Source organism: Oncorhynchus gorbuscha, linkage group LG10, assembly GCF_021184085.1.
Source record: "Oncorhynchus gorbuscha isolate QuinsamMale2020 ecotype Even-year linkage group LG10, OgorEven_v1.0, whole genome shotgun sequence".
In the NCBI taxonomy this organism is placed as follows: Eukaryota; Metazoa; Chordata; class Actinopteri; order Salmoniformes; family Salmonidae; genus Oncorhynchus; species Oncorhynchus gorbuscha.
The window spans coordinates 40816717-40832416 of NC_060182.1; the positions used below are offsets into that span (position 1 = coordinate 40816717).

Sequence of the window (15700 nt, forward strand, 5' to 3'; positions counted from 1 at the left end):
TAAATTCTCTCCACCCAATGGCAATTTTTTTTAATTGCAGGAAATTTGATTGAAAACTGCTACGTTTTCTGTCCGCCCCATGGCAAAATGAGTAGAATTGCATGATATTTGTTTTAAGACCACAACATTTTCTCTTCGCCCCATGGAAAGATGCATAGAATAGCAGGAAATTAATTTTAAAACTTAAATTTCTTTTCTCTCAGCCTTCAGGAGGGGGGACCACGCTTAGGACCTCCAAAAAGCTAGGGCCGGCCCTGGTCCCAGACACAAAGAGACAGGAAAGCCAGTCAGCCTGTCCTGTGGTCTCTGAACTGAACCCTTATCTTTTTCCATCTTTTTTTTGTCTGAACCGTCATTTATTATTGGGCTCATGTTTAATTGACATTAGCATTAGTTGGGGATCCATCGCTGGTGTGGATTTCAACCAGCCGTGGATTCAAATGGTATTTTATTTTTTAAAGTAATACTTTGAGCGTTTGTTCTAGCCTGCCAGGAAGGCTAGATTAGGAGGGGTTTGCACTTTTGCGGTGATTCCATTGGATCCATTGACCCAGACAAGCTTCATCAAGGACATAGCTTCAGTGTGTGAAAGATTACAAATACTACTTGAACCCAGGGCTGATTCCCACCATAGCCAACTGTCGGGTACTTCAGGTCGTGTAGCCTACGCGAGCATTGCCAGTCAGCCTCACTGGACAAGATAAAACTTTATTCGACACCAATCTGAATTTACATTCCTTGACATGTCCTAGTAAAAATCATTCAGAAAGTTACTGGGACACAAATCTCTCTCAACTCTACTGTACAAAAAAACAACATTTTAGATTCTAAGTTTAGATGATAATCATTAGGTTTCTTCTCATTGTCTTACAGCCAGAGTGAGTATTGTCTAAAAAAATAGCTTAAGTTGGCTGGAGAGCCAGCTGAAGAGGCTGAAATGAATACCCTCTTAAGTGAAACAAAACTATTTGGAAATATGCACTGAGATTGTAACCAGGCAACCCAAAGTAGGAAAAACAGAGAGGAACAGAGAAAGGGAGTGACGGTGACAGTACAGACAGACAACATCTGTAAAGGAGAGAGAGAGAGAGAGAGAGAGAGAGAGAGAGAGAGAGAGAGAGAGAGAGAGAGAGAGAGAGAGAGAGAGAGAGAGAGAGAGAGAGATAGAGAGAGAGAGAGAGAGAGAGAGAGAGAGAGAGAGAGAGAGAGAGAGAGAGAGAGAGAGAGGGTGAGAGAGAGAGAGAGAGAGAGAGAGAGAGAGAGAGAGAGAGAGAGAGAGAGAGAGAGAGAGAGAGAGAGAGAGAGAAAGGGTGTGGGAGAGAGAGAGGAAGAGTGTGAGAGTCGAAGAGTGAAAGAGTCAAAGAGTGAAAGAGAGAGGAGGAAGAAGAAATTAAAAGAGACAGACAGACAGAGAATGAGAGAGAATGAGAGAGTGAAAGAGAGTGAAAAAAGAGGAGGAAGAAGAAGAAAGGAAAAGAGAAAGACAGACAGACAGACAGACAGACAGACAGACAGACAGACAGACAGACAGACAGACAGACAGACAGACAGACAGACAGACAGACAGACAGACAGACAGACAGACAGACAGACAGACAGACAGACAGACAGACAGACAGACAGACAGACAGAGAAGGAGAGAGAGAAGTGAAAGAGAGAGGAGGAAGAAGAAGAAAAGAGAGGAGAGGAGGGCCAGAGGCTCAGCGCCGGACATCCTGACATCGCACAATCTTATCTACTCTGGCCCTCCTCTCCCTCTTTCTCCCTCTGTCCTGCACTCTTCCAATTTCCCCACTCATCTCTCCAAGGGTCTTCTGGTGCTGCTGTCCACATGTGAACACAGGGACAGCGGAAGGGGGGGGGGGGGATCCTGGCCAGTAACGCTGGACTATGATGATACAGTGGTCCTGGACCTCCAGGAAGTTACTGCAGAGCTACACCATGCAGCCTGCTTGGCCATTGCTCACTGGTCAATGCTCTATAACATAGTGGTATAAAAAGGACAGAAACCTCCACTCACACCCTTCACTGATCTTGTCTTACACCCTCATGAAGTCAGTTTAATGAGAAGCTGAACAGACCAGTAATGGTGGGTGGAGTCACTGAATTCCTGCAGGGTGCAGGTCAGTATAAACTTCACTTTTGTACTAACAGTACTATAACCGACAAGGGTTTTCTCAGTTACTGCTCCACTGGTCTCTGATCTCCTGTAAAAACGTTTTTCGAGAAAGAGAGTACGTCTTCTCTGGCAGGCAAGTGTCTATGCAACCCGGGCACCTTCATAGCAGGTGAAAGGAACACACACACACACACACACACACACAGTAGAATAGCATCACTCCCACAGCACACGTCAACGGTTCAACACACCAACACTCCTCTCTTTTCCTAAACAGTGTTTTAACACAAACCAGACTCACAACAGTGTCTGTGAGACCAATACCGGCATACCACACATCTCTCAAACAAAACAACTGCACGCCCCAAAAAGTAACAGCCAAGGAGTCAACTTTCTTCTCTCCGTTTCTCTCTCTCTCTCTCTCTCTCTCTCTCTCTCTCTCTCTCTCTCTCTCTCTCTCTCTCTCTCTCTCTCTCTCTCTCTCTCTCTCTCTCTCTCTCTCTCTCTCTCCGAAGCGTGTCTATCATTGCCCTGAGAGATGAAATGTTTCTGCCATGGCGCTCAACTCAAATTCCTGCGGTCCAACCATACACTGTTCTATTTCACGCTGTGGGACTTGGCTGGCGACAGGAGCAACAACTCTACCAGATGAAACGTCCTTTGAACACCTAATTTCGAGTCCTGCCCAGTTTTTAAAGAGTACCTCAACATGAAATCACTCCCCTCTGTCCCATATATCCCTGTATTCAACACTACTGCTGGTTTCTGGTCCTGTACTCACCCTCGTCTCCTGCTCTGAGTCAGCTGGATCTTTAAGCTGCATGCTTCCGCCGGTGTGTATCTCTCTGTGTGTTTGTGTCCCTGTCTCTGCGTGGTGTGTAAGAGTGAGGTTGTGGGAGTGCGTGTCTCTGTCTCTCTACTCATTCAGCCACCTCCTACACTATGCTAGACTGGTAGAACCTCACTCCATCTATTCCTCTCACGATTCCTTATTTGTTCTCCTTTCCCGTGTCTCTATATTGCTGTAGTAGTTCTGGCCATGAGGGATTCTGTTGGGATTCTGTTGTTTCTCTACTGATACGTCACCTAGCTAGCAAGTGTCTGCCTTATCAATGCAGATTTCTCCCCTCTTTCTCTCTCTCCAGCTCCTTTCTCGCTCTCCCAGTGCTGTAGTCGTTTTCTCCTCCCACACCCTCTCTCTCTCTCTCTCTCTCTCTCTCTCTCTCTCTCTCTCTCTCTCTCTCTCTCTCTCTCTCTCTCTCTCTCTCTCTCTCTCTCCCACTCTCTCTCTCCTTCTCTCCCACACCCTCTCTCTCCCACTCTCTCTCTCTCTCTCCCACACTTTCTCTCTCTCTCCTTCTCTCCCACACCCTCTCTCTCCCACACACTCTCTCTCTCCCACACCCTCTCTCTCTCTCACACACCCTCTCTCTCTCTCCCACACTCTCTCTCTCCTTCACTCCCACACTCTCTCTCTCCTTCTCTCCCACACACTCTCTCTCCCACACCCTCTCTCTCTCTCTCACACACCCCTCTCTCTCCCACACCCTCTCTCTCCCACACTCTCTCTCTCCCACACCCTCTCTCTCTCTCTCTCTCTCTCTCCTCTCTCTCTCTCTCTCTCTCTCTCTCTCTCTCTCTCTCTCTCTCTCTCTCTCTCTCTCTCTCTCTCTCTCTCTCTCTGTCCAGATGCAGTCAGTGTAGTGTGTCATGCTTCCCTCTTCTCTTCCTCCTCCTCCTCCTCCTCCTCCTCCTCCCCACTCCCTCCCTCCCTCCCCCTCCTCTGTTCTTGCCAACTACCAATGGTTGTCATCCCCAGCCAGTATAACTTTTGCCCTCCCCATCACCCCTTCCCTTTTCATTCCCTCTCCCCTCATCCCCCCCCTTCCCTCACCCCATACTGCACTACTCACCACCAACTGTTCAAAACACATGGCGATGTTATGTGGAACCACTTTCAGAGAAAACCTCATTACACACATCAGAAATGTAGGTTTCATCCCAAATGGCACACTATTCCCTCCAGGGTGCACTACGTTATTGCACCATATGGGGGATAGGGTGCCGTTTGGGATGCGTCCCTAGTCCCAAATGGAACAACTCCCCCACAGTATCGTCACATGGATAGTCTGAGCCTATTGAACTGTTTCAGGGTCCTTGGAGGGATACTCATCAGAACGTCTCTAAAAGGGGGGGCAGGATTTTTCTTTTAGCGTGTGAGACGAGGCGGCCGACGGACTAGACACACAGCGAGAGAGGGGACCTGAGGCCACAGTATTAGAGAAAGTTGTTCGAAGGAGACAAGGAGGGAAGAAAGCAGGGAGGGACAGAGGGAGGGGGGGAGGGATAGAAAGTAGGGAGAAGGAGAGAGGCAGGTGCAGGTGGGGCCCGCAGAGACACGTCTGCACATGGCTCGCATGACTAGGCGGCTTCATTGCAAATCCCTGACTCTTTTCCAATGAGCTTTTAGCTAGATTGACATCCTGCTTAAGTCACCGGTACAAAGAGCCATAAAACACATGCAGTGTACCTGCTAGCATGTTGGTAGTAAACCACCTATGAGCTACTGCACAGTTAGCGAGAAGCCTCGGGTTAGTTGTCTCGCATCCTTTTAAATGTAGCATTTAAAACCTATCTGGAACTACATGAGTTAACTTGAAAGAGGGACTACAATGCAGAGTACTGGCTGTGTCTCTTCGGAAGGGGGTCAACGACAGTGCAGGAGACGATCCCAAACACACCATTCATCTCTTCTCTTTGATTGTGCGAGAGAAGAAGAAAAGTGTGAAAATGTACGACCTCACGAGTGTAAGTACAGTAGCTCTGGATAAGAGCGTCTGATAAATCACTCAAATGTCAATTGTTTTACGCCTCCTCTTTCTCTCTCTCTCCCCAAAAAAGGCTCAAATCCATAAACGCCTGCTGTGACGACAACCACGCAGGCAGAAGTAGTACATTAGAGAAAGTACTGCTCCTGAAAGCATGGGTCTCACTCCCATTGATCCAACATGTACTGTCGGTCTGTAGTGGCTATAGATCTATGTACAGCCCAAGACTGCCGTCCCCGGCACAACTACTATATGTACTTGACAGAAGCGACAACACGTGCACTGCCAAAGACACACTGTAAGTCCCGATCCGTTCTAGAACATGTAGTCAACGTTCCAGACCGCAGACTGCCCTCCCAACGGTTCCAGATAAAAGACCTGTTTATAACCTGCGTGAGCGAATCCTCGTTCATGTCACTTTCTGTTACTCACCCCCCCCCCCCCCCGCACCCCCCACCCCATTGTTTTTTAGTGCACACAGTGCAGCAATCCCTTTCTGAAGGTGTCCTAAAACATCATTAGTAAGGTCAGGTTGTCCTCTCCAACACCCCCATCTACTGGTCAGCAGCAGTACACGTCTGTAGGCTGTTACAATACACAAGATCCCACTGGACCAACTATAGATCGTTGCTGTGGTAAATCGGAGCACTTGGAATGGCAAGTCAAAAAGGGGTTTTCACACTCCTGAGCAGCATCGAGCCAAGCGGTACAGAACATGTCTTTGAGATGTAGGCTAAAACATCCAAGACAGCACAGTATGGTTCGGGTCTGCAGTGCGATACTGCTGGAAAGACCCAGAACACCTACAGTAGGAGAGAGAGTCAGATCTGTCGAGATCTGAAACAGAACACGAGGACGTCTGTAACTTGGTCAATCTACGACCGGTCAGTGCTGTTCTCATTTCAACACAGTGAGTGTCCACAGCGTGCAGCTCTGTGGAAACTAAGGGGCCTGTTAAAGCCAATGGGTAGTCAAATAAAATGGAGGTTAAAGGTCTCTGTTTGTTCTATGTCTGGATGACCTGCACTGAGGCCAAGTCACATGCCAAACTTCCAATTGGCAACAAGCGTCGTACGATATGTTGCCATGCTATGTCCCGGGCCAGCTGGAGAGACAAGGATACAGATTGAGATGGTAAACAAATAGAGAAGAAATCAGCCGCTGTGGGAATGACCTTATTACCCAACATAAAGACTTGGGCCCATAGTCTATTCACAAAGAGTCTCAGAGTGGGAGTGCTGATTCAGGATCAGTTTAGCCTTTCAGATCATCATTATTCGATTATATGGAGATGGGGGACCAGGAACCATATTCACAAAGAGTCTCAGAGTGGGAGTGCTGATTCTGGATCAGTTTAGCCTTTCAGATCATCATTATTCCGATTATATGGAGATGGGGGACCAGGAACCATATTCACAAAGAGTCTCAGAGTGGGAGTGCTGATTCAGGATCAGGTCCCCCCTGTCTGATCTAAAAGGCCAAACATGATCCTAGATTAGCACTCATACGAGATGCTCTTTGAATGATGCTCCTAGTCCAGTCCAGTAGAACAATCCTAGTCTGTTCTGTTCATTCTATTCTGCTGACCAACAGAACCACACTGTGCTTTTAATAATGCATTTCCAAATCGGACATCTTGAGAACGCAATGCACAGCTCTTTTCCACAATATGCTGAGTGTGGTGATATGCTAAATAACCTCCTAATCAAAATGATCGGCCATAACTCATAGCCTAGGGCAGACCTGGGTTCAAATAGTATTTGACATCTTTATAATACATCAGCTGCATTTCATTGAGCTTGTCTGGCTCAAAGGACAAGACTGCAAGCCCCACCCATGTTGAATTCCAGGCAAACGCTCAAAGTCTCCGAAAGATTTCAAGTAGTAATTGAACCCAAATTGGCCTGAGGACACAGAGAGTCCCTATAGAAATGAGAGAATGACATCCACAGGGCACATTGGAGAACACACATTAAACAACCATCTCAGACAGGTTTGATACATTGTGTGTTTTGAAGTATAAGGAGAGCACTGTGAAGTGTGTTCTGAAGTATACAGCATTGTAGAAAACGACCTTGAAGCTACTCTTCAATCCGATTCATTTGAAAGGTAGTTAACAGAGAGGTTTCCTGACCTGGAGTCAGTGTGTGTGTGTGTGTGTGTGTGTGTGTGTGTGTGTGTGTGTGTGTGTGTGTGTGTGTGTGTGTGTGTGTGTGTGTGTGTGTGTGTGTGTGTGTGTGTGTGTGTGTGTGTGTGTGTGTGTGTGTGTGTGTGTGTGTGTGTGTGTGTGTGTGTGTGTGTGTGTGTGTGTGTGTGCATGTACTCACGGTTTTGTATATACTACTCACGGTGTTGAAGTTGTGAAACAGGCCCATGCTGTGTTGTGGTGGAGCTGTGTCCATGGGGAACTGCAGGAAGGGCTTCATATCCAGGTGTGGCTGGATCATAGTGGGGGTCCGCAGGAACGCAGGCATCGCCCCCGCACGGTTTATACCTCCTGCAGAATGAGAGAGAGAAGATGGAGGGAGGGACACAGTCAAAATACTTGACATACAGTGACGAGTACAGACAGTGCACTCTTAGGTTCTTCGGCTGTCCCCATAGGAGAAACCCTTGGAGAACTATTTTTGATTCGGCGTAGAACCCTTTTGAGGACAGCCAAAGTACCCTTTCTGAAACCCTTTTTTTCTAAGAGTGTAGGCTCTTCTTGTACTCTCTCCGAAATATGGTGAGGACCTGCATCAACTCCAGCAACAATAATAGTGGGCTACAAATGATAATTTACTCACTTTCGTAGAATGATTTTTAGACATTATTGTCCTCTAACATCTTTCTAGTGGAAAAGGTGGAGATAAAACCAGAACCGACATAGCTTGTGAGGACACAAGTCCTCTTTAACAGGCTGCCTGTGTCGGGCAGTGGTTATGAAACATGTCTTCTGTCTACGTCATCGTCCCTATCTCTCTCTACCTCCCCCTCTCTCCCCTCTCTCTCTCTGCCCCTCTCTCTCTCTCTCTCTCTCTCTCTCTGCCCCTCTCTCTCTCTCTCTGCCTCCCCCTCTCTCCTCTCTCTCTCTCTCTCTCTCTCTCTCTCTCTCTCTCTCTCTCTCTCTCTCTCTCTCTCTCTCTCTCTCTCTCTCTCTCTCTCTCTCTCTCTCTCTCTCTCTCTCTCTCTCTCTCTCTCTCTCTCTCTCTCTCTCTCTCTCTGCCTCCCCCTCTCTCTCTCTCTCTCTCTCTCTCTCTCTCTCTCTCTCTCTCTCTCTCTCTCTCTCTCTCTCTCTCTCTCTCTCTCTCTCTCTCTGTCTCTCTCTCTCTCACTCTGTCTCTCTCTCTCCTCCTTATCCCCTTCCTTTTCTGTAACCTCTTTCATTGATGACACTGAGGGGGCTCCGCACCGAGCAGCAAACCTCAGAAAGTCAGCTTGCAAAAAATAAGCTTCTTAATATCCGCAACTGGATTTCTGTGGCTTTCAAATTCCCCCAAGACTTAAAGCTCTCCCAGCCGTCTCTTCCTTTTTTTTGCTCCATCTCTCTCCGTGTTTGTCTAGCTATCTCTCTCTCTTTCTATCTCGCTATCTCTCTCCGTTTCACTCTTGCTATCTCTCTCTTTCATTCTCTTTCTGTCTCTCTCTCTCTCTCTCTCTCTCTCTCTCTCTCTCTCTCTCTCTCTCTCTCTCTCTCTCTCTCTCTGTAGCTGCCTGATACTATTTTTCTCTTCCTCCTACCCACCTAAATACTTTCTTAATTTCCTGGAGGGCTTTCACCCCGCACTTCTCAAAAAGTTTGTTGCGTTCGTATTTCTAATCATTTCAGCTGCATTGAAAGAGCAGCCCAAAGTAGCCTCTGTCTGTTGAGGGGAATATGATGTGATGGGATGTTAAGCCCAGGCTTCTCAGCAGCAGCTGTCTCCCAGTTAAAGAACATGGTGAGAGAGAGAGGGGGAGAGAGAGAGAGAGAGAGAGAGAGAGAGAGAGAGAGAGAGAGAGAGAGAGAGAGAGAGAGAGAGAGAGAGAGAGAGAGAGAGAGAGAGAGAGAGAGAGAGAGAGAGTGAGAGAGAGAGAGAGAGAGAGAGAGAGAGAGAGAGAGAGAGAGAGAGAGAGGAGACAGAGAGAGAGAGAGAGAGGAGAGAGAGAGAGAGAGAGAGAGAGAGAGAGAGAGAGAGAGAGAGAGAGAGAGAGAGAAGAGAGAGAGAGAGAGAGAGAGAGAGAGAGAGAGAGAGAGAGAGAGAGAGAGAGAGAGAGAGAGAGAGAGAGAGAGAGAGAGAGAGAGAGAGAGAGAGAGAGAGAGAGAGAGAGAGAGAGAGAGAGAGAGAGAGAGAGAGAGAGAGAGAGAGAGAGAGAGAGAGAGAGAGAGAGAGAGAGAGAGAGAGAGAGAGAGAGAGAGAGAGAGAGAGAGAGAGAGAGAGGAGAGAGAGGAGAGAGTGTTAAAGTGAAAGTGAGTTGGGGCTCATTTGAAAGGGACATTGAGATACTTTGTGAATGTGCTGTCTCAGCCAAAGCCCAGCTGCTGCTTGCCTCTGCTCTCTACTCCCTGTCCACCCCAACGCTCAGTGCATCTGTGAGCCCCAGGGCTGAGCTGAGCTGAACTGAGCTGCTGAGGCCTGCATCATTAAGTCCCATTAGACATGCATGGTTTTCCTCTAACACACAAACACACATGCACCCCGAAAACACAGCTATAAGAACACACAGACAAACTTCAAATCACTCAAGCACTTGCATTCAGACACAGAATTCCCTCCATGAGTACTGGTGTTAAAAAGACAACCAGTCTCTTGCTGGTGGTAGGCCAACTGCTGGTGCTTCCATAATCATTCCCTTCACCGAGTCTCTCAGTGAGCACAACTACAGAGCATGACTAGCTTGCCATACTGATGCATGGCCTGCACCAATGAGAGTGTGTTAGGGTTTGAATATCTTCTCGCTATTTTATAATATAATAATAATATATGCCATTTAGCAGACGCTTTTATCCAAAGCGACTTACAGTCATGTGTGCATACATTCTACGTATGGGTGGTCCCGGGAATCGAACCCACTACCCTGGCGTTACAAGCGCCATGCTCTACCAACTGAGCTACAGAAGGACCACGCAAATGATCCATCCAGAGAATAAATCCGTTTTCTCCCAGGTAAATCATCATTTCCCACCAAAAAACGGAACTGTCATTCTAAAGCATTATAAAGCACAATATAGGCCTATGTCTGGATTTGATTGGAGCTTTGATCGAAAACTCAAGCCTGATGCTCCCTGAGACTGTATTGTGTTATTGTAACGGCCGTCGTCGGTGGAAGAAGGCGAGGACCAAGGTGCAGCGTGGTAAGGGTTCATGATTTTTTATATCATCAAAACGGAACACTCAACAAAATAACAACTAGGAAGAACGAACAAACGAAACAGTCCTGTCTAGTGATGACACACAAAACAGAAAACAACCACCCACAAAACACAATAGAAACCAGGCTCCCTAAATACGGTTCTCAATCAGGGACAACGATTGACAGCTGCCTCTGATTGAGAACCATACCAGGCCAAACACAGAAATAGCAAATCATAGAAAACTAACATAGACAACCCACCCAACTCACGCCCTGACCATACTAAAACAAAAGACAAAACAAAGGACCTAAGGTCAGAACGTGACAATTATACTGTAAGATATGAGTCGGAATTACGCACATCGTTCAAACCATGATAAAGCAGAGAGAGAACATGCAATTCTGGTGCAGCACATGCAACCTACAAAGTTACAAGTATAGGCTGATTTCCCCTAATGTTATTAGCCTACCTGCTCTTTCTCTCTCTAGTGTTGCTTCATTTCTTCCCCGCTTTCAAACAGTTAAACGAAATACGTTTTGTTGTCCTTATCTTCCTCATTCTAATTAGATGCAGGCTTTCACTGCTCTTCACGGAGATTGAATGGTTACGGATCTGAATAAATAACTGCTGAAGCCTACCGTGTTCGCTCTTCTTTCAAACTACCCGTAAGGTAAATGCTGTGTTTAACATTCAGCAAAAAAAGAGCTTGCACCCGTCTCAGAATAGGGAATAGGTATAAGAAAAACAAAAAAAGAGCTTGCACCCGTCTCAGAATAGGGAATCGGTATAAGAAAAACAAAAAAAGAGCTTGCACCCGTCTCAGAATAGGGAATCGGTATAAGAAAAACAAAAAAAGAGCTTGCACCCGTCTCAGAATAGGGAATCGGTATAAGAAAAACAAAAAAAGAGCTTGCACCCGTCTCAGAATAGGGAATCGGTATAAGAAAAACAAAAAAAGAGCTTGCACCCGTCTCAGAATAGGGAATCGGTATAAGAAAAACAAAAAAATATTGTCCAGCAAGCTATTGTATGCTGAACAAAAACATAAACGCAACGTGCAACAATTTCAACAAATTTACTGAGTTACAGTGGCACTTGGCAGACAAATAATTCTCAGTTTCATCAGCTCTGTCCGGATGGCTGGTCTCAGATGATCCCGCAGGTGAAGAAGCCGGATCTGGAGGTCCTGGGCTGGCGTGGTTCCACATGATCTGCGGATGTGAGGCTGTTTGGACATACTGCCAAGTTTCTCTAAAATGAGGCGGCTTATGGTAGAGAAATTAACATTCAAGCTCTGGTGGACATTCCTGCAGTCAGCATGCCAATTGACACACTCCCTCGAAACTTGAGATATCTGTGGCATTGTGTTGTGTGACAAAACTGTACATGGCCGTTTACTGTCCCCAGCAATAGGGCTACATAGTAGAACAATCTAGAGCAGGATTATCTATTTTGGATGCAATTTGAAGGGAGTTGATGGAGAGAGATCCTGTGAGAGTGCTCGCAGGTGTACCGATTTAAAGCAACGATATTCAAGTGACAGGCTGTTTTAAAACTCTGCAGCTACAATGTAAACAAAATCATCTTTGCAATAAAAAAACAAGGTGACCCCCGAAAGCCAGATGGAGATGGGTAAATGAGACGCGCATTCAGCCTTTACATTATGTTTGCATAGGCTATGCTGCAGCAAATGCAGGCACACCTGTCACTAGAAAGAAAGTTGCCACGGTTAGGGGAAGATCATGAAAAAGGGAAATAAATCAAATATATATACTTGCCAAAATGCATTGGGAACAGGAAGTAAAGTGTTCCAGAGGGACAGAGGGAGCAGGGAAGTTGCCCTTAGAGCAAAGAGAGAGGGAAAGAGAGACCCCAGCCAGTGTGTGTAAATCAGTGTGTCTGCTTCCTGCCCCCAGTGTATAATTACCCCATTAAATTAAAGCTTCCTTTGGGGGCTAGCACACATTGTAAATCACACTGTCGTGGTGTGTGTGTGTGTGTGTGTGTGTGTGTGTGTGTGTGTGTGTGTGTGTGTGTGTGTGTGTGTGTGCGTGCGTGCGTGCGTGCGTGCGTGCGTGCGTGCGTGCGTGCGTGTGTATGGTGTGTGTATGGTGTGTGTATGTGCGTGGGTGGACATGTTTACTATTCCCTACAAGAATAGTAAACAAACGAACATTTTGTTATTCCCCACAAGGTCTAATGATATTTCTAGGGGGTTTAGGGTTAAGGTTGAATTAGTGTTATGATGAGAATTAGGTTTAGGGCTAGGAGTTCATGTTAGTTTTAGGGTTAGGGTTAGGAGTTAGGTTTAGGGTTATGGTTACGGTTAGGTTTTGGGGTTAAGGCTAGGGTTAGGGAAAATAGGATTTTGAATGGCTATAAGTTGTGTGTCCCCTAATGCTGAGCGATTAATCGAAATGCAGTCTCTTTTTTACTCAGCAGGCAAACATACTCACTGATCCCGTCTGTGGCCCTTGGAACCTGATCTGTGTGCGTGTGTGTGTGTGTGTGTGTGAGTGAGTGAGTGACGGGGAAGGGGGGGGAGTAGGAGGAAGAGATGAGAAGGCTTGAGCATTTGGATGTCGTTAAATCCAGCAACTCTTCAGGAATCCATGCCACGCTCTGAGGCTTTAATCAGTCCTCTTAAACAGGCCACAACGTTGCCACGCAGCCAATGTAGTGTAGTGTTACAGCTAGCTAGTAACACTACACTACATGGCCTGGGGTGGGACACACACACACACACACATTAGCAGTCTTAAACAGGCTGCAACACATAGGTCGCAACACACAAACACACACCGACACACACAGCAATATGAGTGTGACAGAGAGAGCATAAAGAAGAAAGACTGGCATTACCAGGAGAGCAGTTCTGCAGGTGGATTTGGGAGGGAAGATGAAGAGAAGTTTAGAGGAAGAGGTGGTGTCGTTGGTGGTGGTGTATTATTGACAGGGCGGAGGGGGAGAGGGGTGAGGGGGCTGATTGAAAATAGGGAGAAGGGCAACAAGGGAAGAGAAACAGATTCAAACATTTAAAATGATCTGCCAGTAAGTCTGTTTGTGACCGATAAGTCTTATCTTCCCCAACTGCGCTCCCGGGCCTCCGTCTCCCGGGTAAATCTCCCACAATCCTACTTCTCAGCGACGGGTTGCTGTGGCAGAACGCATACTGTTGCCTACGGTTATGGTACATGTATGTGAGTGTGTGTGTTTTGGTTTAGTCTGCTGGAGGAAAATGACCACAGATTGGAGCATGAGGCTTAGCTGAGACACAGGTTGATATCTAACGAGGGAAATGACCACAGATTGGAGCATGAGGCTTAGCTGAGACACAGGTTGATATCTAACGAGGGAAATGACCACAGATTGGAGCATGAGGCTTTAGCTGAGACACAGGTTGATATCTAACGAGGGAAATGACCACAGATTGGAGCATGAGGCTTTAGCTGAGACACAGGTTGATATCTAACGAGGGAAATGACCACAGATTGGAGCATGAGGCTTAGCTGAGACACAGGTTGATATCTAACGAGGGAAATGACCACAGATTGGAGCATGAGGCTTAGCTGAGACACAGGTTGATATCTAACGAGGAAAATGACCACAGATTGGAGCATGAGGCTTAGCTGAGACACAGGTTGATATCTAACGAGGGAAATGACCACAGATTGGAGCATGAGGCTTAGCTGAGACACAGGTTGATATCTAACGAGGAAAATGACCACAGATTGGAGCATGAGGCTTAGCTGAGACACAGGTTGATATCTAACGAGGGAAATGACCACAGATTGGAGCATGAGGCTTAGCTGAGACACAGGTTGATATCTAACGAGGGAAATGACCACAGATTGGAGCATGAGGCTTAGCTGAGACACAGGTTGATATCTAACGAGGAAAATGACCACAGATTGGAGCATGAGGCTTAGCTGAGACACAGGTTGATATCTAACGAGGGAAATGACCACAGATTGGAGCATGAGGCTTAGCTGAGACACAGGTTGATATCTAACGAGGGAAATGACCACAGATTGGAGCATGAGGCTTAGCTGAGACACAGGTTGATATCTAACGAGGGAAATGACCACAGATTGGAGCATGAGGCTTAGCTGAGACACAGGTTGATATCTAACGAGGGAAATGTAACAAAGAAATTTGATTTGAAGTGGTCTGCAAAAATAAAGGTTTACGTATGTGTGTGTGTGTTGTGTATCTGTGCACGTACGCATGCGAGTGTGCGTGAAGGAGGATTTCCACCACTCCCTGTGGAGACTCATCGCTATAGAAGTGAAGAAAGTAGCTTATTTCGTTTATCCCGGGAAAAGCTCATAACGACTTAAGTTACTTCACCGCATGTGGGAATCAATAAACAGTTAAGGAGAGGGAACTGAATCGGCCTTGGTCTTTTCCTTATGTGCTTAAAGCCGGTATGAAGTCACGTGACTTGTCGGACCTTGTCGGACCTCAACGTCCTGAAACGCTCCTCTGTCTCCACACAGTCGTCACACGCTATAGGAACAGGAACACTGCTTATGGCCAGTCAGTGCAGTGAAGGGAGGGAGAGAGAGAAGGAGGAGGACGGGGAAGTGGTTGGCACTGAACTGCCCGTACCGGCACAGATTATACTGGGGCCGTTGGCAGAGGTTGTCCAATAGACCGAAAGGAAGGGTTACCTGCCCTTCAGATGAGGGCTTGAAGAAATATTATCTGTGAAAATGCTGACAACCACAGTACTGAGTGAAGCTAAGTCTTCTAATGGTGTTTTTAAGTGCGCGGTTATGATGATGGTGTGTGTGTGTGTGTGTGTGTGTGTGTGTGTGTGTGTGTGTGTGTGTGTGTGTGTGTGTGTGTGTGTGTGTGTGTGTGTGTGTGTGTGTGTGTGTGTGTGTGTGTGTGTGTGTGTGTGTGTGTGTGTGTGTGTGTGTGTGTGTGTGTGTGTGTTTGTGGTTGCGATGATGCTCTGTCCTAGATGTACTAGGTATATTCCAGTATATTCCTGCCCTATAGATTATCCTACTGACTGCTACTGTACCTCTCTCCTCTATAATGTATACCTAAAACACAGGGCAGGGCTTTCACAGGACATACGGCTGACGTGGCCAAGTCCTCTCGACGCGCACAGTAAGTCCACGAGACTGAATCAGCTACAGTACCTTACTCCAGTGAGTGACAGGGGTTCAAGCAGTCTGTTTTAGAGGTAAATACGGTATCTGAAGTTCAATCCTACTTTCTACCCGAGCTAGAGCGTCACTCGGAGCAGGTGATGCCTCTCAATAACCTGCTGGTCAGAAGGCGGAGCTACTCTTCTGAAACCAATTGAATCACTTCCGGCGAACCAAAGCGTTTACCACCATTGTCACATCATGTACAAACGGCATTTATTGTGTCTGGGTAGATTTCAGCAGTGTGTAGATGCAAGCCTTGTCTTTAAGACCC

At 46.7% G+C, this 15700-nt stretch overlaps 1 protein-coding gene across 4 annotated transcripts in view; it reads right to left on the reverse strand.

Annotated features, from left to right (window-relative positions):
- znf385a (zinc finger protein 385A) overlaps nt 1–15700 on the reverse strand; it is a 154741-nt gene that overhangs the window by 60842 nt on the left and 78199 nt on the right. The window contains exons 1-2 of one of the 4 annotated variants that reach the window (XM_046366110.1): nt 7737–7848; nt 7275–7444 (exon numbers count right to left, since the gene is read on the reverse strand). In XM_046366110.1, coding sequence (XP_046222066.1) covers nt 7275–7421 — 147 coding nt within the window. In that variant the 5' untranslated portion in view covers nt 7422–7444; nt 7737–7848. Of the gene's footprint in view, nt 1–2900; nt 3334–7274; nt 7445–7736; nt 7849–15700 lie in introns of those variants that run through there. The other 3 variants (XM_046366109.1, XM_046366108.1, XM_046366111.1) reach the window with 3 other exon arrangements.